Source organism: Pleuronectes platessa, chromosome 4, assembly GCF_947347685.1.
Source record: "Pleuronectes platessa chromosome 4, fPlePla1.1, whole genome shotgun sequence".
In the NCBI taxonomy this organism is placed as follows: Eukaryota; Metazoa; Chordata; class Actinopteri; order Pleuronectiformes; family Pleuronectidae; genus Pleuronectes; species Pleuronectes platessa.
This window is the reverse complement of record NC_070629.1, coordinates 19,709,524-19,732,699: the sequence shown is the minus strand read 5'-3', so window position 1 is coordinate 19,732,699 and position 23,176 is coordinate 19,709,524. Positions and strand designations below refer to the sequence as shown.

The window sequence follows — 23,176 nt, the reverse complement described above, 5'->3', positions numbered from 1 at the left end:
ATGTCGCTTGTACCAGGAGCCGCCCGTGTCACTGGTTATCTTGGCTCGCTGTCTGGCCGGTAACCAGCCGTCCGGACCGCTCCGTGAAGAAGGAGGAGGAGATGTTTCTTTACTTGGAATGCGGCCACTTTATTTCTCGGATATACAGCAGGAGCAACACTCGCATCACCTCTAGGTGCTCCGTCACTTCTCCTACAAACACACTTTAAGCGTATTTTCCCACAATACCCTGGTGCACTACGTCACACACTACAAACTTTCCTTAAAGGGGCAGGCCATACCTGCAACACAACAGCTCTCGGTCTCATATACAGATGGCAAGAGAAAGCAGAGACGCAGACTCAGCAACTACATCCGAGATCCGATGCACCTTATTATTATCTGAGGGATTTTTACACACTGTCTGATAAACATTCCGACAGTAAAGGCAAGGGGTAGTGATGGATAAGGTTTTCTTTAGCAAGTTAAGTCTTTCATTCTCACTTTCCACCTTAAAACTATGAAATGAACTGAAATATGAACTAGTTCAGAATTTAAATGGTGAACTATGAACGTGAACTATTCATGTTTACTTGTATGAACTGAAATTTTAACTAGTTCATGAGAGTAGTGAACTTGCACAACACTGGCACCAGCTCAGCAGGAAGCCCTGTGTCGTGATAACAGCTTTTATTTCCATTTAAGAATATTCTGTTGTTGCTGCGTTAATGCGTTACAGTGTGCACTGGTTGCCTCTGGGTCATACCGGCTTCCAGTAACATGAGGTGAGGTGGCTTGTTTAGAGCATGAGATCAGTTCTGAACATTCAAATCCCCGGAGGAAAAGTTTGAAACCTGAATTAAATTAGACTCTGTTCCTCGCTCCCTTTCCACCGTGGATCTCTTTTATTTGTTTTCTCCCTCTTGCCATATGACGCCAACACGTTTCCATGTTGGTGTTTCCAGTTATAGCTACAGCACCCAGGGATGACCATTTCATATCTGAAATACCGATTCTCTGGGGTTGTTCTATCTGTTCCACGTGCCTCAGGCCGGTGCCAGTGGTTGCACAACCGAGATGATCGCTGTGCTCATGTCAGCTTGGAAGCTCTCTGGTGTTGCTGGACTTTTTGACTTTGCTGGACTGTTTACAATTGTGTGTCCATGGAAACACTCAGGGTGGACATACTGCCGGGAGTCTCATGTAAACAAAGAAAATTCAGGTGAAAGGTGAGGTGATGTCAGGAGTGACACTCAAACACTTTGTCTTGACTTTCTGTACCAGGCAGGAAACATTTCCTTTCATGACTGAGGTCTTTGAATATGCAAATGAGGCCCCGCCCCTGCTTCCTCTCTCCCCACCTTGTCCAGCTACTAAGCCCCACCCACAGGTTGACAGGGCTGCTGCATGACACTGGCTGCTTATTTCACTGAAAGTCTTTTGTCATATAAAAGGACAGAAGGGAGACATGTTTAAAACTTGTTTGAATCTTTACTCAGGGCAGTGCACAGCCTGTTTTAAACGTGATTACATTCATGGTTGGACCTATCACCTTCTTTAGAGGATTATATAGATGTGTAATCCACAGGTATGAGGAAAGCTACTATTTGACCTGTGTGTCTCCACTGTAACGGCTACGAGTTATTGGAGTTGTAGAGTCTTTTTCTGTTTTCATTTCATGGCCATTTTGTGCTACAGGTGTTATAATCATTTAAGATCTAGCGGCGGAGAGGGAGGAGGACGAGCTTCTGAGAAGCTGTACCTGCAGACTGACGTGTGTGAAGCTACTAGAAGGCTGTCGGTTCAGATTTTCAGGGATGAAGGACATGAACCTCCCTCACGAAGTTTCATAAAGCGCTGCTCTGAAAGGAATGTTGGGCTGCTGACATTTAAACGCCTTTGGTTACTGCAAAGTGTATTTAACCTTTAATTTGTATTACACAGTGTACTTTTCCCCTTATATCGCGCTCAATTAAGTCGTAATGCACCTGGCAACCATCATTTGCTTATGCGATTCCTGAAGTTCTCTCCATCTCTAAAATGCTCGGCCGACATTGACTCACTTTCTTGGACTCGCTCCGTCAGTTCTCCTTTTGCAGCGTAGGTAATTGTTACCTAAGCAGGAATTGCGACCTTTCCTGCAGGATGTGTGCACGGGTAGCTGCCTGGGAGAACAGCCAATAGGAGCAGCTTCTCTCTGAACTGTCCTGTGATTGGTCAAATATTGGTGTCAACAACGCCAAAAGTATGTCGCCAACCCCAGCTTTACCGTAATTAAATTGAACGCTTCAGTTAATCTTGCATCAGTAAAGTGTGTGTGTGTGGGGGGAGGGGGGTAAAGCACTGTAGACTTAGGAATAATGAATATTTGGATGAAGTGCTAAGCTGATATCGCCACAGATCGTGGATCCACAGTTGACCTTTTTCAGCAGCTGGCTTAAAGAGTATCAAACACCAAGCGTATCACATTGATACAGGCCTTTTTATACTGAAAGCAGCTGGAGTCAAACGCACACATACACTGAAGGAAACCACAACGTTCAGCTCCGACAGCTCAGATTTCCCAGTTTGACACAGAGACACAATAAGACTCTTGGACTGTACCACAGCTGATGACAGAAGCCTCTCAACAATCGGTCCCGATGCTCAGAGCTCAGGTTCAGCTGTAATTCAAAGGAACCACAGAGTCTCTCCCCCTCCGACATGTTACTGCAGGGTCGAAGCAGCTTGGAATGGCAATGTGAAGACCAACGAAACACTTGCTTTCCCACATGGTGTTGGTTAACAGTCATTTAAATCCATAATAAGCATGGAAATCCAATGAACGATAGAAGAAACATTGAAATTAAAAGAAATTGTGGTTGTGCAACAATAACTCTCTCTCTCTCTCTTTCCAGGGCCTCCAGTGTTCCCAAACCTCCTGCTGTGGCTCCAAAGGTACTGTAACCCAGCATGTCACTGGAAAAAACAGAAAGTTAAACAGCCATTTATCCAATTATCCAAAGTCCATTTATCAAATCACAGAAAATTACTGTTTAATGAAGCAGGGTACACCAGGTGGCTCCAGATGCAGGAGTTTTAACTTTTTCATTTTGGAATCTGTACTTTTTATAGTTTATTGTGACAAATTGTCAAATGTATGACAAAATGAAAAAAAAATTCTGTATTCAAAATGTGTTTAATTGGGTCTTGAATGCAGCTTTACGTTGCCATGCAAATATATCGTAGATTAAAAGAAAAACGACCTCACCTGGTGTACCTTGCTCTATGTTCTCTGAATAATGAAGTGAAGTTATTATACCCTTCTGAAACGGTGCCATACAAACTTTTGTTGCATGGAAAAAAACCTTTGTCTTGATTTATTTTATGTTTTTATCAATGCTCCATTAATGTTTGGCTGTAGATTATACCGATGCCTCCCTATTTCAAGGAAATCGAAACTGAATTTAGAAATTAAAGTAAAGCTATTTAGATTTGATATGGCTGTTTTTAAATTGAATCAAAGTTTACTATTTGGAGAACAACATATCCATAAATCAAAAGCTGGGAGGCGTCAGTATAGCGTGTGCTGTGTTGTGATTTATTTTTTTGTGTGTGTATTTGCATGCTCCTCCCTCGTGTTGGTAGGACGACAGGTCAGACATCATAAAACCGGTGGCCCTCACCCCCCCGCCTCCACCATCCCACCCGCATCCTCACCCCTCCAGCCCCTACAGCAAAGCCACCAGACCTTTCGGGGGCTGTGGCGTGAGGAGCGAGTACACTCCGCCACAGTCGCCCTTTGCTGCCTTCATCCCCTCCCCGTCCTCCGCCTTCACTCCCGCATCCTCCTACGCCAGTCCTCCAACTCCTCCTCTTCCTCCTCCCCCACCTCCTGTCTCTTACCCATCCTCTGCCTCCTCCTCGCCCCCTGTCCTGGTTCCGCCTCAGCCGTCGGTGTACAACACCCCCATCAACCTGTATTCCAATGAGAACGCCTGCGAGGTGGCCATGGGGCAGAGGCGGGGCCTGTTGGAGAGTCAGGGCGGAGCGTTGCCGCTGCAGATTAATGGGTGAGTGGCGGCCTCTCCAGCCAATCAAACAAATCTGTCCTCTGTTCTTTTGGCTTTATCTATCGGTCTCGGCTCCATCTTTGACCTTTGAGTCTTTAGTCTTGTTTGATATTGTAAGAAATGTCTCATCTTGGCTCTTTGCAGCTGGTTTGGTTGACATTGAGAAAATAACAAGTTAAAGCTACAAGACTGGAAACACGTCACTGTAGCAACCTGGCGAGGGACACTCTGTGCTGAAGGGCACTTAATAGCTGCGGGTTGGCGATGGATGGAAAACTGGAGAAGTGATGGAATTTAAATTAAATCTGCTCTTAAACTAATGGAACATGCTGTAAAACATAACCTTGAGTTGCCGTTGGTTAAAATCTTCAAATTTAAGACTTTAGCACTCACATTAAAAAGGAATATTAGACCAGATTTCATAAGAAATTAAATCCTTGGTGTGATGGTTTTACAAAATGGATAAATCGAAGCTCTCACTTTGCGTTGAGGTTTTCTTTTCTTTATTTTGTCTTAAATGAAAGTGGACGTCTCCACTGGACCTTCATTTTGAAGGTTGGGTGTATGAGGACACATTACTAACTTTTATTTTGATAAGTGTTGATTCATCATGTTTGATTTGTCCTGTGCCATCCTTTACACCCCACCCCCCATCCCCCCCAGCCACACACACACACACACACACACACACACCCACACACACACACGCCACCTCCCTGTGTTTTTGCCACAACCCCAACTCCTCTCTCTCCAGAGGCATAGTGGGTATAACTATGCTGTGATGCTATGACTAAGTTTGTATATATAGCCTGCATCGGTAACACAAGCTGAGTGGCATTCTGTTTGCTCTTCTAGAAAATCAGCCAGTTGGTAAAAGATTCAGCCTCGAATCCATGAGGAAGTACACACACCTTCATCAATTCTCCCATTTGAAATTCATTCTTTTAGGGAATTATCTTAAAACTACAGGATTATTTCACTCAATCGAAATGAATATACTTGTTTTCTGACTCATACTTTTTGTTGAGTTACATGTAAACACCCCCTCCTCGCTCTGTTCTCAAGAAACGCACTGACAAAAAGATCAGTGGTTTCGGTTTCTGTGAGACTCAGCAGACACCAGTCATCTGCACAATATAACCTTACACAGACACACAAACACACACACACACACACACACACACACACACACACACACACACACACACACACAGACACACACACACACACACACACACACACACACACAGACACACACACACACAAACATACACACAGACACACGCACAGATGAATTTAAGACGGGTACATAGCCTCCTTCATGCATCACAGTTGACATTTAATAACATCTCTACTTTATTAAACTTTATCTCCTCTCTCTCTCTTTTCATTTGAATGATCCGTGCAGAATTTTTCACCCTTCAGCTTCAACAGTTGTTTTGTTCGTCCGCAGCAGAGTTCAGCTTAAAGGTTCAGTGTGTAAGATTTAGGGGCAAGGGATCTATGTGCAGAAATCGAATGTAGAATAATCCTAGTGATGTTTTCACTAGTGTGTTTCTTTTAAATTGCACGAATTGTTGCTTTCATTTTCCGAGACTGGGTCCTTTATATTCAAATACTTTATAGGCCACAGTGTTTTTTACAGTAGCCCAGACTGGACAAACTAAGCACCTTTTGAATTTGTGTGACAACTGAAGGCTACCACAGGTTCTCATTCACATTTGGAAGGGAAATGTGAGGTGAGGGGTATTCAGCCGCAACATGCAACCTCACCACTAGATGTCACTTAATTCTACACACTTAACCTTTAAAAATCCAACCTCCCTGGATGATCAATATACAGTAATGGGTATCATGTTAACAAGGCATGGTGGGCTACATGATCATTTTTGACCAAGCACTTTCCATGACATGTATAATCGAACTTCCACCTTGATACAGCAGGTTCTCTTTATTTGACTCTGCTGCTGAGGTGAGACAGCATGTGTCCGCCCTCGTGTCCTGCTCGCTTGTGTGCATGATATAAATGTGCTGTGTGGTTCGTTTCAGAGGGGATTTATTAATTAGAAAAGGACACACAAAGAATGTGTTGTGTGTCAGTTTCCTCTGTCTTTCTCTCCTCTTTTCAATCCTTGTTCTTCTGCTTTGCAGACTGCAGCACGTCCTCAAGTCACAAAGTTAGTCTCTGGAGCCTGTCAAAATATGTCTGTTTGCCTATTTACCTTTTTATGTAGTCCTGTCTCTGTATATATCTTCCTGCGAATACTTCATCCTGGCATCTGCATGCATTGGCTTATTGGTTTGTGCAGAAAGATCTTTTGTGCATGAAACATGTCATCTGTTGTCAATGCATAATTTCTTATCATTAATTAAGAACATTACTAATTCCAATGCTTTGATTCAGTTTGCTCGATTTCTAATTTTTTCATTATGCAAGTGCAGCAGTTTATTGCCCACACGCATTTAGATTATTAAAACCTCTGGAAGTGACATAGAGTGCTGAGGCGACAGTTTATTTTCAGCCCCGGCATTAATGACCAATACGGATATTGAGTGAGAGGCACACAAACACACACAGAGAGAGAGGGAGAGACTACAGTATATTGTGAGACACTTCCCGCGGAACTGTAAGTGTGTAACTAGGCTCACATCGAGCTGTCAACACTCCCACACCCACAGCTGCTGCTGCTGTGACAGGAACGTGTTGAGAGACATTCGTAAATCACTCTATTCAATGTGCTAGGTAAATCTGTGTGTGTGTGTGTGTGTGTGTGTGTGTGTGTGTGTGTGTGTGTGTATATTTATAGGTGATTTATTGAAAGTGGTTCCAGATATGTCTTCATGGTACTTGTGTGTGTATTTGTCCCAGAGTTGAGTTATTTACAGCCAATTAGTATGGGGCCTGTCAGCACGCTGCTGCCAAGAGAGTTTGTGGTTGGGAGTCGTGTTTTTTTCTATTCATGCAATCACGCTAACACAAACCGCACAGTTTGAATTGTAATCAAGCTGATTACTCATGCAAACCAAAGTGCATGTTTTTCATACCATTAGTGTAAAACCATACATCTCCACACTTCCCCTAACTGTCTGAATGATGGATGACTCTACCTTCGCAGAATGAAAGACAAGTCAATAGCACCACCATGTGGCTCAAAACGGAACTGACTCCTTTAGAAAATCAAATCATACTGTTGTGATTAACAGTCCGTCTCTGTGTTGTGCATGCATTGGACGGCGTGGCTCCATATGTGTTCTACTTTCCTCTTGATTAATTCTTCATGTCTTTATCCAATCTTCACTTTTCTATCTCTTCTCTTCTCCTCCTTTACCTTCCCTTTAGTGGACCTCAAAGTATTTTGAAGTAAGTTGTAACTCTGTTGTGTCCAATGAATATTTCAGTTTTATTTTCCCCTGTCCTTATTTTATCTGTTTTTCTCTGTCGTTGATTTTCAAGAAAACCTCAGGCCCCAAGGTATCAGTCGAGAAGCCAAATTCATTTAACAGTGTGATGACATTTTAAACCTTGTTCTTGTCTAATGAGCACGACTCCTTGACTAGTACTTTGACAATGTCATCTTTTCATCCCATGTAACCTGTAATCATCTAACAATTCCTCTAGCTGAATTAGAAATCATGTCAATACATTCACTGTGTATTCATTTAAACTTCTTTACTAATAAGAAGCTAAACATGCCTTTTCCTCTTAACACACTTTGGTGGACGGAGCATCTCATGACCTACATACATAGTCATTCTCGAAGTTTGAAATGTTTTATAGGTTTCTGCTGAGTTAAAAATCAAACATTACACTTTAATAGCGTATAGCACCTCAGGGGAAATTACATCACAGTCTTCATCTCTTGTTACTCTGTTGGCTGTACGAGAGTGGGCAAAATTAAGAACATATTTGCTGATGTCATCCGTCTTGTTCCTCCAGAGTTCCCAGGAAGCATGTTGTGGAAACAGACATCCAGTTTTACCACGTGCCCACGCACGCCGACGCCAGCAGGAAGCGCATAACGGAGGACACCGAGGACTGGCGCCCGCGCACCGGCACCACCCAGTCCAGATCCTTCAAGATTCTGGCTCAGATCACTGGCACCGAGCAAGGTACATCACAGACTACGTTACTACATTAACTTTGCAGAGTCGTCACGTTAGCTGCTGTCAAGGCCTCTGAGAACAGTCGATCCTACTTAGGTTGTTCAATCAGGAGATACTTAAATTGAAAAATGGAACAAAATGTATGCCCTTACACAACAAGAAAAGAACGTGATGCGATAATATGAGAGTCAACATGGTGTCATCAAGTTTGAAAGGGGGTGAGGCTGTTTGTAGCAAAGCAGACACTGGTGGTGCTTGATGGGACCTAGATCATGATTGGCTGATTGAGACACTCGCAACATTTTATTGGATGACCATAAACACCCAGAAGCCAGCTGGTTAGAAGAGGCAGGGAGAATGAGAGAGAATTGTGAATGAACTGAACAGACTCTGAGCATCTTGACACAAAACATTCATCCATGTTCCCATTATCTCCCTTGTAGCTCAAAATGAGGAAGAGGAAAAGGCAAAGAAGGCAAAGTAAGTGCATGGCATGAAAACACTGACTTATTGAAAAGCACATATTTCTGTTTTCGCCTCCCTCAGTTTTCCTTTCATCTGTTTATTCGGTTGCTTGTGTGACTATTTCCATTATCGGCGTAACACTACTTATTCCAGGAAATCTCATGTTTTTCATTTAATCTTCATGCTGTTCTATCATTTAACCTTCTCCGCTGGGTGTCTGTAATGTAAACTGTAGAAGTCTACATTGATGCAGCCACAGAGAACCTGACTGTAAATCTGGCAGTGGTAATGATGTGTGGGCTCTTCCTGTCTAGACGGTGGAGGGAGGATCACATTTGATCCATTAAGCCAAAAGCCAGACCCGTGTGCTCTTTACATGATGTCAGTTCTCATAATTGTGCCAAAATATCAGCAAGAAATGTTGATTATCACACCAGTCGCTGAGAGCTTCTCCATCTGTGCTAATACCAGTCCATGTGTGGCTGTGTGTGATGGTTTGCGTGCTCCTCCTGGTTGTTTGTGCGTTTGTTTTGGTGGGCTTGACGCCGTTGCAGTGCCGCATGTTGTTTAACCTGTGTTTGGGATCCGGGGCGACGGTGGCTTGAGTGTGGTGCTCTCATTGTGATGTGATCCATTGGCTGTGCATCGCTCCTGGTGCTTTGTGGTGACACGTGTGATCACTGACTGTCTGTGATCATTGATGTTACCATGCGGACATTCTCCACGTCTGTGTAGCTGTTGGTGTGTGACCCCTCGGTCAAATTACCTCATCATTTCAGTCCATGCTGACCCCGATCCAGTTTTCTAGTAAATGATCATGGATAACAGCTGCTCCCATCCTCTTCATCTAACTGTGTCCTGAGCATCATCAGCTTTTTGTTTGTGGTGTCAGCTGCGTCTGTAACATCAAGCTTCCCTGGTGGTTTGGCCTGCAGTTTGTCTCATCGACAGATTTACGGGCAAATGCTCTTTGTTTCCTAAATCCCTCTTTTCTCTCTCTTTTGCTGTGTGTTCCTTCTTTCTCTCTCCTCCTCCATCACGGCAGAGAGAACAAGGCCAACACTCGGTTGGTGATCGGCCCTAAGTACACCGAGCTGAGAGACTGGCACCATGGAGTGTCTGCTCGCACCCTCAATGTCGAGTAGACTGTCTGTGTGCGTGTGTGTGCTTGTGTGGCTGTGTTTGTGTGTGTGTGTGTGTGTGTCCACCTATGTTTGTATGTGTAGCCTATTATCAGGTGGCTGCTGTAGATAGTTGTTAATGAAATGGACTGTTGCAGAGATACTAGCTTGTGGACTAATGGGAAAATAGGAAGTAAAAGAAAATACTGCAGTTTGCAAAGGAATTCTGTGTGTGTGTTTGTGTGTGTGTGAGAATGTGTGTGTTACTTTATGTGCCTCATTCAGACCTTTATTTAACTTATGCTTATGTGCTGGGCCCACTCCACCGATTACCTTCTTTGAAATGTAGTGCATTCAGAACTCACAAACCTTCCTTGATTTTGATTGGACTGTTGAATGTTGACACTTCTCACTTCAGAACTATTTAGAACTTTTAAAAGCTTGTTTACATCCGTGTATCTGCCAGCATTGGAACTATTTGATAACCACTGTCTTGAAATATGACGACATCAGAAAAACTCCTGAATGTATTTACAGTATATCTAAACCTTATGTTATGCTGCTGTGGTGTGACAATCCAGATTGACACTTTAAAATATTTCTATAGTATATATGCGAGTCAGGGAGGCTTCCAGGTTGCTGATGCTTTTCAGAAATCAGGTTGTTGTGATTTGATAGTTTGCAAAGTGTAAATGCTATTTTACTATGTAAAATATTTATCTAGTGCCTATACATATATTTCGTCCCCCATGTTTACTTCCCGCACATGTATTCAACAATAGTTTCCTCTCTCTAGATTATAATTGTGTTGAATTTCCTTTTCTGTGTTTTGACTTTAAAGAATCATTCTATATTGTAGCTAATAAAGTGTTTGAGATTTTCTTGTTTCCTTCTCTCTTTTGTCTGGTGTCCCCTCCCTTCCTTTCCTACATTGCCCTTCTTTCCTTCCTTTCCTCCTCTTTCCTCTTCTAGTTTTCTAACTGACTCTGAGACAAACATTGGGATGTTCAGGTATAAGTCATTTTCACCTGTGGCACCTTTTTAACCTCTTCATCCGTCACCGTGAATTTTCCATTTACACCACAGTCACAAAAAAGTCACAAAAAATCCCTTTGTATTTGATCACTGGAACAAATTGGTAGTTTGTTGTGTTGGAAAAGGTGCACAAATAACTTAATATGTGATCTAATCCAGAAGTCTAACCTGAGACACTTCTGGGAAATGCTATAGCACTTCATTCTAATCAAAAGTTCAATTTAAATTGTTAATTGAAATCACAAACAGAACTTGGACCAAATCAAATGATCCGCCACTATCTGATATCTACTGGCAACAGGTCTTCAGTCTTCTGACCAAGTAGGTGTTTCACTCACAACTTTCAGCAGCCTGAGTGATGCAGAGGCCACGCCCACATCTGCTCAAACTGACCAACCACAGCCTCAAACCGCAAACTCATCAGCCAATCAGCAGTGGCCAGAGAAGGAAACTATACACCAACTTGTGGTCCTTGTTTCCAATCGTGACAGCTTCTTAAAAACCCCAAATCAATTACAACATACCACCTGCAGGACACATTCTTCACCATCTAGTCGCCGTCCCACTGTCAAACTCTGTAGATGTGGTTTGTCAGAAACACCCAATTCATGTGTCCAACATGGACGATCCATCAGCTCAGGTTCTGGGCCCTTTAACATATAACGGCTCATCTCAAAACCCGTTTTCTTGTCCTTACAGCTTTTCAGATTCCCATAAGACAAATGGCAGCTCTCCTGAAGCTGTGTTTCTACCAGCCAGCATGTCCATATCCCTTTCTAGGACCAAGTCCTACTTGTAGCGCGACTCCAGCTTCCTTTTTGACTGTTTGTAGCGTTTTACTGACCCACACACTGGGAGTATTCTCCTCATGTGGGAGCAGATCTGGACCATCTCAAATCCAAGCACTAGGCATCTGCTCTGATCCAGTCTCTGTTTATAGAGCGTCCACCTCAGATGTAAATCTCACAGCTCCACTTAACTCTCACTGCTGAAAGGTCAATTGTGTGTGTAATGTTTTTTTGCGTGGGTTTAATACTTAGAAAAAGGTCGTTACTATAATGAGCACAACCCCTTTCTGTCTTTAAGCAGTTGTCTTGAGAATCCACTAGAGGGCAGCACAGATTCGAAAAAAGTTGAGTCCACTAACGGTTTGAATGGCCATGATGATAACAGCCATACATTACACAATCCGGCTCCTGTGTCTCTGAGGACAATGAGACCTCCGTTTCACCTTTCAACTCAACACAGGTGCAGCACTGTAGTTCTAATACTTGATTCACAAAACAACCTGAGCAGGGACACATCATTAACTCTCTCTCCAGTCTATGCAGCTTTTCCTCTCTTTCTTCTCATTTCCCCAGTCCAAGTCAGTACTCATCTGTCTCATTTATCAGCTCATCATCTTCTCTCTACCAAACCTCTCAAGTAGAAAGTTAAACTGCAGAACAATTCACTTTCCTTCCAATATTCTTTGGAAAATACCTTTTTTTTATTTATTTTTTATTTCACTAACTTTCTCATGCTTCTGTCTTCTGCCTTTGCCTTATGTACTTGGATGTATACATATGTGTGTGAATGTGTGTGTATGCATTTAAATTATCTTTCTAGCATTGACTCCATCAGATATTGCAACATCATGCTTTATCCTGCTGAGTAGCCATTAGCAGATGTAAATATGGCCGTTCAGGGATGCACATGGTCATCAACAATACTCAGATAGACTGTGGATTTTAAACAATGATTGACTGGCAGTTAAATAAAAGTTACCCTCACCACTGCACTGCCAAACTGGAAAACTGGCCAAAGGCAGGTTGGGTTCATGCTGTTTGCTAAATTCTGACCCAACCATCTGAATGCCTCAGCAGAAACTCAGACCAGGCTACACTTTGCATTTTCCACTCCTCAACTGTCCAGTTCTGATGAACCTGTGCCCACTGAATCCTCCCATTTCTGTTCTTGGCAGACAGGAGTGGGATCTCGAGGTCTCAATCCTCAGGATCTGCAGTGAGTTTGTAAAGACCAACAACCAAAATAAAGATACGGCAGCTTTAGGAAACGAGAGTCAGCTGTCGGACCTAATAGCTCATAGTGTTAGAAGACTGCTCACAAGATCGTAGGCTAATAAGAGTTCAATCCTCATGAGGCTTAGTGAATTTCGAAGTCGAAGACTGAAGACCGCTCAGAGAGAAGCTCCAAGTGCAATGGGATGTTGTGGTGTGTTTGTGATTGTGTAGCTGTGTTGTTGGCAATTGCAGTATTGAACTTTACTGTGGAACCCACCCTGCACACACCTCACACTGCTGATACATGGCTTGGTTCAGCTTGTTCGATTTAGTTAGTTTACTCCAATCTCTTCGTCTATTAATTTACCTTCTTTTCTCATTTTTGGTGTTGTTTTTATTTCTCACAATCGGCATCTTGGTTCCATCGTCTTCTGCCTTTTTGCTGGTCAGAACATCCTATCAGAGCAGTGTCAGGCCTCCTGAGAAAGCAGCGTCTCAGTCCCTATTGGACGCCATGCTCATCACTCCAGTGATTCAAGCTTCACCACTGTACCCTGAGGAAAAAGAAGAAGCGCCGCAGCTTCAGTGAGCTGCGCCTGTCGAAGAACAAGAGGTAGACAGGGCAGACGTGGCATCTTCATGTTGCTTAAAAATAATGAGATACAGTATAACATCACTTGTATCTTTAATTGTGCTCACCAGTGTTTTGTGATGCATGCAGCTTCTCAAGCATAGATCTCATAAACTCATACCCACATTACCTACATGGAAGATGACTAGGATTGGAAAATATCTTAAATTTAATTGCGCAGCTGAGCTCTCGAGGAGTAGCAGGTTATCCATTCTTCTAAAACTTGTTTAATGATATTAATGCTAAAAGGACATTAGCATATATTAATCCACAGTGTGGATTGTGTCCATTGAACTCAGACTGAATATAAAGATGGACAACACAACAGCTCCCTAAGAGTGATCACCCCCTGGTGGCTGGCTGCTGGATAGCTCATAAACCACAGTTTCTATTGAAAGATTGACAGCATGATTGATGCCCAAAATGAGGCAGCGGTAGTATAATTAGGTCAAAGTGATCAAGTAGTCTGCTTACAGAGTTCATTTTGGGTCTTTCCAAATGATGTTTGGAATGTAAAAAAACTATTTTTTTACAAAATTATAAGATGGCAGCAGCCACATCTGGTGTATTTTTCGTTCAGTCTTGTACAGTAGGATGAAGTGGAGACGTGTCGTCCATCTTTACATGCAGTCTATGATCGAACATGGCCGTCATGGCTGTGAAAAAAAGCCATGTTTGCTCAAACCATGCCAGCTCCAAAAGACACGGTCCATATGGTTCTGTTGAGACAACTCATACCAACTCTGACATTCTGTGGTCACTGAGAAACCACTTGGCAGTTTCACACAGAGATCAGTCATTGGCTGGTGGACACAACTGTACACATTTAAACCTTGATGCATGAAAAGTGTGTGTGGGCATGCGTGTGTGTGTGTGTGTGTGTGTGTGTGTGTGTGTGTGTGTGTGTGTGTGTGTGTGTGTGTGTGTGTGTGTGTGTGTGTGTGTGTGTGTGTGCGTGTGTGTGTGTGCACGTGTGCGCGCGCATTTTGTGTGTGTGAAAATTTTGAGCGAGTGGGCTGATTGGTGTCTTTGTCAGTTTGTGTGTGAATGCATATGCATGGATTGTGTAGCGTGTGAGGATTGAACTTGATCCAAAGAATATCACACTGCTAAATTACAGACCATCTGTTATGTGTTGGAGAGAGCTGCTGGACGGCACTCAGCTATGTTAATGGACCATTTGTTCAATGTTCAAACAAAACCAACACAATCATGAGGCTCATAATAAGTTCTCTTTGGAGTTACAATACACATGAGGTTACTTTACATATGTAAACAGTTAGGGGGCTGGATTCTTTTTTGGTTTTGTTCCTCATTATCGCTTAATACCAGCAAACAAGCCGTCTCATTATCAGGCAGCACACAGCTCTGAAAATAGACGGACGAGAGAAGACAAACACAGAGACAATAACAGGGATGTAAAGCAAGGCCACTGATTGGATAATGATGCAGGGCAAGAGTGTAAAATCCAAGGTTTCCACTTGGTATAAAAACAAGAAAGTGAGAATACAAGACGAGAACAGGAGAGAAAGACAAATAAACAGACAATAAATGTGTCCCTCACTCACTTCTTCCTCCGGTTCCTCTTTAATTATCCCTTCAGTTAACCAGGTCCATATGTGGCTCATCCAGATGGTCATTGCTCTAACTGGCTACTATTGAAGCAAAACAGTGGGACTCTCCATTAATCATCCAATCACAGTCTTGCGGAATACAATTAGGTTCCTGTCTAATTGGCCTGATTGGTGGAGAATATTAACGAGCTGCACTGTAATTGGCAGTAATGAATGAAGGACTGGGGAGCATCTTATTTCCTGCTCTATTTATCACCTGTTGTTAGCCGGTTACAGTAGCTAATGGGAAATGAATGGGGCGAGCTTGTTCGCAAAGATAATGTGAATAGATGGCGCCGGAGCTTTAAGGCTCACGCCCTGTCCACACTAAAGCAGATGTTTTGCAAAACAACCTTTTTCCTCAAAAATAGCATTTTAAAAAGATTCCTGCAGTAGTTTGGAGAAGGCCTCAGACTGCTTTCAATATTTATATACATTTAAATTAATTTGTATACCCTTAATAACACAAGTTTAATAGTATGATGAGAACCGTATTGCTTGATGTTTTCAGCGTAGTTTTCCTTTTTCTTTCCAATTTCTTTTTATTCTAATTTTCCATTTTGTGAAATTAGTTTGGTTGATGAAGCAGAAACTTTCTCATGTAACTAATGTAATTTACCAACTTGTTTACCTTTGCTAATCACAAAGTTACAAGAAGTTATACATATTGCAAGATTGCAGCAAATTAGATTACAACAAATTGCATGCACATGGATGTGAAGGAAATATTCATTTGCAGCTCACAGGCAATTTTGATCCTACTTCCTGTACCCATTAATTTATTATCTCTATCTGTGGATACAAGAAGTTAATTTGCGCTGGTCAAATGATCTGATGATGAGGATGAAGAGCGATGTCTCACAGTCTGACAGTCCTGTACCAGCGATAGTCTGATTAGCTGGAACAAACCAACAGGCCACTGGGTGCATTTATCTCAATGTCATTGCACTGTGGTTTGTGTTTTTCACTGTGTAACACTGTGTTTACTATTTAGAAGACAGATGAGAGTCACATTTGTTTTTTAACAACAGCACATATAACAACTACTAAATGTAAAAGTTATATGTACGTGTGAAGAGCGCGGGGAAGCCACTTTGGCAGCCGTCTAACCAACTTTGTGTTCATGTATTCAAAGTTATTCCTTATATCTTTAATGTTTCTTTAATGTTTTTCTTCTTACACCAAAGGGTGTCTTGGCATCAGTCTTCCACAGAAGAGGGAGACCCTCTTATCTCCTCCCCCATCAATGCTTTCTATGTCTTTAGGTAAATCTCTCCTCTTGTGACTTGTGCATCTGTCCCACAAAGAACTCAACTACGTAGAAATTAAGTTTGAATCAATTAGAGCTTTAGGTTTGGGTGGTAAACCAATACCTTCTTTACAGGGCATCCGTGGGTTTTCAAATGCAGGTAAACCCATTACAAAAATAAATTGAATCCTTTCCCATGACAAAGTTTGTGTTTTTCCCCCTGCTGCATCACGTTCACCATCACGAGCACACCGACTACTGAGGCTCTTTCTCACTTTGTTTCCATTGCTGCCGATCGGAGCCGGAGACGATTAAAAACCTGTGTCTACCACAGAGTCATTTGACACGGGAGTGAATGCCGATTGAATCCATTCCTATGGCAGCCAAAAGCCAGATGTGTTATGGGGCTCTTTAACCAGTGGAAAAGGGGCTCCAGTGGACCCCCCCCCCTCTGCTCTGTAGGGAGCATTTCATGATATTATTGTCCTGTGTGGTCAAATTAATTGTGGGCAGCTGAAACACAGAGAATCTACAGAGGCATTCCTCCTCGTCTTTTTCTATTTATGTCCAACAGCCCACATCACTCGGACGTTATCACACACTCTCAATTCTTCTGTTTCACTTTCTTTCACACGCCGAACAAAACCTACAGGCACAGCTCACTGTATCTGTGACTCCAGTTGCCACAACACTTGCCTCCCATGAGTCCACTAACAGTCAGGCACAAGGAGAAGACAGCAGCGATCCAACTGTTGGCATCAGCCCCGGCTCCGCGTGATGGATTTAATACATCTGGGGAGAGATTCTTGGCCCACCCAAGTTCCTCGGCCGGCATGGATGAACACACACACACACACACACACACACACACACACACACACACACACATACACACATACTTGAGGTGTCAACAAAAAGAGACATGCACACACTTGATCTTACTCATAGAGAAGTTATTCATTTGCATCACTTTTAAAAGGCAGCAGAGAGTTTGAGGCCTATGGGATATATTTGATTGAAGAGACATTTTGCTCTGCTCCTTCACATGAATTCAAAGCCAGATAATAAACGTTTAATTGATCAATAAATCCCTAAACTCCCCATTAGAGATTTTGTCAAGGGACACTTTTTTTCTGTGCATCACAAGAGATATCGTATTTAAAAAAAATATAGAAAAATATTTCACTATGAAAAAATAACCTCTTTACCCAGTAGAGAAATGTTTGCATCACGAGGGAGTGTTTTGCCCAGAGCCACATGTTTTCCTTACCAGAGAACAGTTTGACCTGAGAGGGAATGTGTGACCCTGGAAAAGAATATGTTGCCCTCAGAAAATATGTGTGGCCTTAGATCGTGTGGATCAAGTCCTCAAAACAACGTCTGGGATATTATACTTTGTGTTTAGAGACACAGTATATCACTGTGCGCAAATTAATTCACACTCATTAAAAACAAATTGCCGATTTACCACAGCACCACGGTTGTCTGCTTTTATTTGTGAATAACTGACGGGCCTGCGGTTGTTTTTCTCTATTTCGCCATTCGGATGAATGTTCTGGGGTTTTCTGATGTGGAACCACAACATTCTCTACCGTCTCTTACAAGAAGTATTTGACCCAAGTGTCCAAACTCGTGTGCGTTCAGAAGGGACATTTCAAATGAAGGAGGAGGCAGCAGTGTCTACCTCTGCTGAACTCAACACCCATTCTTTCTCTGAAGAGAGATTTTGATTATCAGCCATAATATTTTAGTCCATATGATATCACCTGTGTTTTTTAAGAAACACGTGTTTGATCTGCTATGTTAAGGAGAAGTACTACACTACCCATAATCCTCAGGTGTAGTTGTGACATTTCCTATTGGTGAAGCTCACTTTTATAAGTGTCGGCTATGATCAGATGGTACACCGTCAAAACACTAAGTTACTATACAATACACTTTATGAAACATCATGTACACTAGAAGTCATTGGAAAGTGATCATTTTCAGTGGTTATTATGGGATGTGTAGTTCATACACTTTTCCAATTTGCCCTTTTCCCCATTTTCCACTTTTTGTTTTTGCTCTGAATCAAATGTTTTATGATCGACCAGGTTCCAGGTTTATAACTCTTTTAATGAGGATTTCCTGTAATGTCAATATATAGATAATTAACAGAGATTTACTTCCGGAAACCAGAGCCCTTCTAAAAGTGGGCGGTCACTGCTATTCTCTATAGGCAGCAGTTGTGGTAAGAATATACAGATAATCCAGTGAACTGAATGTGGTCAGACTTTCCACGAGAACTTAGTCTCCTCTCCCTCATTAGCCCTGTGAGTCTGGCATCTGTGTGCATATCAGGACTGGGCACGTTTCTTCATTACACCATGCTACGTCTCACTCCACTCTAGACAATTACTCTCTATTGAACCATATAAACTGATATCCTGGCATCAGGTTTAAATGGCTGTGCTGTTTTATTAGTGCTTCACAAACGAGCCCATATCTTCTCCCTCATCTGGCCCGATGTGGCCTGGACTCTGCTGTGAATGGCAACATCTATGTGCTCATACTGTGCTCACAATCAGGAAGTTTGGCTGTGGTGGCCTTCTGTGTTTTGGTTGGTACCGTATATGTCTCTGTCAGCAGGTAGGTGGTCTGGAGTCTGTCTCACTGTAACAGGAACGTGTAAATCTGACTGTGCTGAAGAGTTTTCTATCTGTGCAAATTACAGTTTACATTCTCCTGCTGTATGATTCATCTCCCTGAATGAGCAGAAGCAAATAATAGCTTTGCATTTTGTTATCCAGGCGATGCAAGTACAGTTTATGTTTCTATGAATGTGCAGTGGCAGTGGTTTCTAGTGTACTGCTTTTAATTATGAATTCAATTACAAAACATATGAAGTAATTTCCATATCATTTGTGTTTCCATTCTGTGTTTCTGCACAGTGAGGACGGGTGCGAGCCTCCACTCAACAGCCACGAGACTGCAGTTGTCAAAACCATGATTAAAGTACCTGCTGCAAGCCACGGTAAGTGTGTGTGTGTGTGTGTGTGTGTGTGTGTGTGTGTGTGCGTGTGTGAACACTTGTTTTTGTTACCTCTTAGGGTCCCTTTTCCAGCATAAAAACATTGACCTTGTCAGGACCAATAGAACTCATGAAGACCAAAGCTCAGTGCTAATTTCTGAGGTCATGGTTAAGGTTAGGGATAAGGTTAGGGTTCAGCTGTCCACAATGAATGGAAGTCAACACAGTGTCTTATCAAGGATGGGAGTGCAAACTGTGTGCGTGTGGGTGTGCATGAGTGTGTGTGTGTGTGTGTGATCCAGGTATACAGTGCCTTGCATAAGTATTCACCCCCTTTGGACTTTTCTACATTTTGTCATGGTATGACCACAGATTAAAATTTATTTCATCGTGAGTTTATGTAATGGACCAACACAAAATAGTGCATCATTTGGAAGTGGGGGGAAATATTACATGGATTTCACAATTATTTACAAATAAAAATCTGAAAAGTGTTGAGTGCATATGTATTCACCCCCTTTACTGTGAAACCCCTAACAAAGATCTGGTGCGACCAATTGCATTCACAAGTCACATTTGCAAGTCACATAATTAGTAAATAGGGTCCACCTGTCTGCAATTTAATCTCAGTATAAATACACCTGTTCTGTGACGGACTCAGAGTTTGTTGGAGATCATTACTGAACAAACAGCATCATGAAGACCAAGGAGCTCACCAAACAGGTCAGGGATAAAGTTGTGGAGAAATATGAAGCAGGGTTAGGTTATAAAAAAATATCCAGAGCTTTGAACATCTCTCTGAGCACCATAAAATCCATCATAAGAAAATGGAAAGAATATGGCACAACCGCAAACCTACCAAGAGGAGGCCGTCCACCCAAACTGAAGAGTCGGACAAGGAGAAAATTAATCAGAGAAGCAACCAGGAGGCCCATGGTTACTCTGGAGGAGTTGCAGAGATCCACAGCTGAGGTGGGAGAATCTGTCCACAGGACAACTATTAGTCGTCTACTCCACAAATCTGGCCTTTATGGAAGAGTGGCAAGAAGAAAGCCATTGTTGAAAGGGATCCATAAAAAATCCCGTTTGGAGTTTGCCAGAAGCCATGTGGGAGACACAGCAAACATGTGGAAGAAGGTGCTCTGGTCAGATGAGACCAAAATTGAACTTTTTGGCCTCAATGCAAAACGCTATGTGTGGCGAAAACCCAACACTGCCCATCACCCTGAGCACACCATCCCAACAGTGAAACATGGTGGTGGTAGCATCATGCTGTGGGGATGCTTCTCTTCAGCAGGTACAGGGAAACTGGTCAGAATAGAGGGAAAGAACGATGGAGCCAAATACAGGGAAATCCTTGAAGAAAATCTGATGCAGTCTGCAAAAGACTTGAGACTGGGGCGGAGGTTCATCTTCCAGCAGGACACTGACCCTAAACATACAGCCAGAGCTACAAAGGAATGGTTTGGATTAAAGAATGTTAATGTCTTAAAATGGCCCAGTCAAAGCCCAGACCTCAATCCAATAGAGAATCTATGGCAAGACTTGAAGATTGCGGTTCACAGACGGTCTCCATCCAATCTGACTGAGCTTCATCTTTTTTGCCCAGAAGAATGGACAAACCTTTCCATCTCTAGATGTGCAAAGCTGGTAGAGACATACCCCAAAAGACTTGCAGCTGTAATTGCAGCGAAAGGGGGTTCTACCAAGTATTGACACAGGGGGGTGAATACTTATGCACCCAACAGATGTCAACTTTTTTGTTCTCATTATTGTTTGTGTCACAATAAAATTTATTTTGCACCTCCAAAGTACTATGCATGTTTTGTTGATCAAACGGGAAAAAGTTTATTTAAGTCTATTTGAATTCCAGTTAGTAACAGTACATAATGGGAAAAAGTCCAAGGGGGGTGAATACTTATGCAAGGCACTGTATCTCATGTGGGGACCTAAATCTGTTTACACGTCGCATTTTAGGTACTTATTTTCCTTATGGGGGCAAAATCATACCATAAATTATTAGATTTTTAGGTAAAGACGTGTTTTAAGGTTTTAGTTAAGGTTAGGTTTAAGTTAAGGCAAGGTTGAGGCTAAGGTCAGGGCAAGGGTCAGGCAAGTGACAGCCATAGTTAAGGTTTGAGTAAATCTCAGAGAAAGCAATATCATGTACTGTGAAGTAATGGAAACACGGCGATGTGTGTGTGTGTGTGTGTGTGTGTGTGTGTGTGTGTGTGTGTGTGTGTGTGTCTCCGTCCATCCATCCATTTTCTATATCACTCTTCCTTTGGAGGGTCCTAGGGGAGCTGGAGCCGGTCCCAGCTGACATTGGTCTCTCGACAGGTCACCAGTGTATCACAGCATATCTTAAAGGGTTTTTCCTTGACACACTCACAATGAGCACTGGTTACGACCATTGCCAGGTGTCATTTTTTACACCCTGTATAAAAATGTGATTTATGCACCTTGGACCAAGCCACAATTGGCCTGTCTCATATGAATAAACCGACCCAAAATAGCATATCTGTCATACACTATATCAATATAATACATGGTTTTGAGTGACAAAAATACCTTGTTTATTCATTGAGCCAATAGCTACATGAAATCTGTGGAACACTGAATTAAACATGCTGCCAAATCCAACAGAAGTATATCTGTACAGCTACGTATGAGTTGTTTTTACTTTAGGCTTTTTTAAAACTAAATTAACAACCGCAGTACAATCATCTTAGGTGCCTGAGCTTGTTTTCTTAGCTTAAGTCAGGGGGAATACACACATGGCCAAAACGTAGACTACCCCCAAATAGAATCCTAAAAATAGCCTCCATTAGGAATTGAGCTAAACCTTCTTTTAAGTATGTTTTTCGGTTGATTAATTCATTCCCTCCTACAGTTTAAAAAAGTGTTGTTTCTTCTCACACACACACACATAAAAAGTGTTTGGTTCCCAATCCTGGCATCGTGTGAAACTGATTTACTGCCGCTGGATTGAATGTTGTTGCAGCCAGTTAGCAAGGGGAAAGAGGCTTATTTTCCATGGTTGAAGCACGACATATGTTGTGAAATAGGTCATAGCAGACTTTCTTTTCTCTTCTTGTTCCTCTGTGGAAGCCCGTTAAGCAGACGTGAAGGACCCTCTCGGCTCAGCCGCACACGCAGGAGTCCGACTCTCTCAGAAGGATAATATTTACCGAAGGGACCCGTCGATAGTTGTGAATAAAGTTTTAAAGGCATCCCCCGGAGCTGTAGTGAGATGTCTGTTCAGCCTTTATAGATTCCAGAGACTGACTGTCAGTTATGTACATTATTCTGCTTCCAATGTCCATACTTACAATAAATAAATACAGTTTGTCAGCTCAGGTTTATTCTAAGCCTGAGCTGAAGTCCTCTCCTCGCCCTTCTCTTGCTGGTGTAAGTGCCGCTCAGCACAAATCGTAAATGCAGTCACTTACCCCGGGACTCAGGATCGTGAAAATATACTGCTACCCGTGTGGTGCCCCAGCAGCAGCAGGCCGCTGACCCATTTTAAATCTCCAGCAGCCGCTGAGGAAACCAGGTCCCCAGCAGCTGGCGTGTTGCTAATGCCCGCTGTAAAACAATATCGGCACTGTTAAAAAATGCAGAAACACAGAGGCGCACTAATGCAGTCATCTGCGTCCTTCACTTACCTGCTTCCCATGTTCCTTCAGAAGCTTCAACTTCACAATAAAAGCCTCCTGAATCTCATTCTTCACAGCGTGATTCATAATTTGCCACGTTGAAATATCAAACAGTGTAAAAAAAAAAAAAGAAACGTTAAAACTGTTATTTCCTGACATGTAAAAAAAGTGTGTACCATCTCTTTTTTTTAGAAAGGAATTTTGGTCAAGTCGTTTAACAGTGATGAAGCATTAATGTCCATGGCATCTTAAAGC

General features: G+C 42.4%; 1 protein-coding gene across 1 annotated transcript in view; it reads left to right on the top strand.

Annotated features, from left to right (window-relative positions):
- pdlim5a (PDZ and LIM domain 5a) overlaps positions 1 to 23,176 on the top strand; it is a 62,836-nt gene that overhangs the window by 32,537 nt on the left and 7,123 nt on the right. The window contains exons 4-8 of the mRNA XM_053421780.1: positions 2,877 to 2,916; positions 3,607 to 4,031; positions 7,969 to 8,141; positions 8,579 to 8,615; positions 19,183 to 19,265. Coding sequence (XP_053277755.1) covers positions 2,877 to 2,916; positions 3,607 to 4,031; positions 7,969 to 8,141; positions 8,579 to 8,615; positions 19,183 to 19,265 — 758 coding nt within the window. The remainder of the gene's footprint in view (positions 1 to 2,876; positions 2,917 to 3,606; positions 4,032 to 7,968; positions 8,142 to 8,578; positions 8,616 to 19,182; positions 19,266 to 23,176) is intronic.